The 795-nt window shown below is 42.4% G+C and overlaps 1 protein-coding gene across 1 annotated transcript; it reads right to left on the bottom strand.

Annotated features, from left to right (window-relative positions):
• Positions 1-474: 474 nt before the first annotated feature.
• LOC124093877 (transmembrane protein 14C-like) lies at positions 475-795 on the bottom strand. Its single transcript, XM_046446416.1, has one exon. It carries the CDS (start codon positions 793-795, stop codon positions 475-477), a length of 321 nt encoding a protein of 106 aa, XP_046302372.1.

The following is a 795-nucleotide window of genomic DNA, read 5'->3' as shown; positions in this document are numbered from 1 at the left end:
ATGGTTTTTTTGTTTGTTTGTTTTATTTATAGTAAAATTTATTTTCACTGATATTTCATTTTGCATAATCTCAAAGTAGGTCTTTGCTATAAAGTGAGAAAAGATCTCACATCTTAAATCTCACCACAAGACTTTTTCACACTGTTCTTCTGGGAGGGGAACAGGGCTTCAGGACCCCCAATGTTGACACCTTACATTTTACCCAGTGTGATTTCACTCATCACTGACACAGAATTGAACCTTAAAAGGGAGCCATTAAGCTCTTGTGCTATATCCTCACCACCTCTGAAGGGCTGTGATAGAAATGACTAATTTCCCCCCCCCCCCAATGAATTCGGTGTTGTTTTGGTTTGGTTTTTGAAGTAAAATGTCAAGAGTGTGTAAATGTGTTGCATTTCTTTCCCTTAATACCCTGAGAACAGTGCAAGTCTGGAGATTTTTCATTCTTCATGAGTCTGAGCTGGGATGTGACCCCTACGATTGGGGTCTATTCAACATACTAATTCCAAGTTTGGCAACCATCAGTAAACTGGCCCCTGTGATTAAACCCCCAGGCATAAACTTTCCAGAATGGTAGAAATTTACTCCCAATGATGCCATGGTCCAAGAAGTAGCTAGGAAAACCCAAAAGTTCCTGGGATCCTGAGACAGCTGATAAGCACCCAGGCCTGCTAAACTCCCAAAGAAGAGCCCAGCTCCCAGGGATTCCTCACTGCCTGCTTTCGCACAGCCAGTGATTCCACCAGTAGCAACCAGTGCTGTGTAGCCAAAGCCAAAATAATGTAAAGGCACCAT

This window comes from Marmota monax, unplaced genomic scaffold (genome assembly GCF_021218885.2).
Source record: "Marmota monax isolate L192 unplaced genomic scaffold, Marmota_monax_Labrador192_F-V1.1 WCK01_AAM20220418_F8-fsc00188, whole genome shotgun sequence".
Lineage (NCBI taxonomy): Eukaryota > Metazoa > Chordata > Mammalia > Rodentia > Sciuridae > Marmota > Marmota monax.
This window is presented reverse-complemented; position numbering and strand designations above follow the sequence as displayed.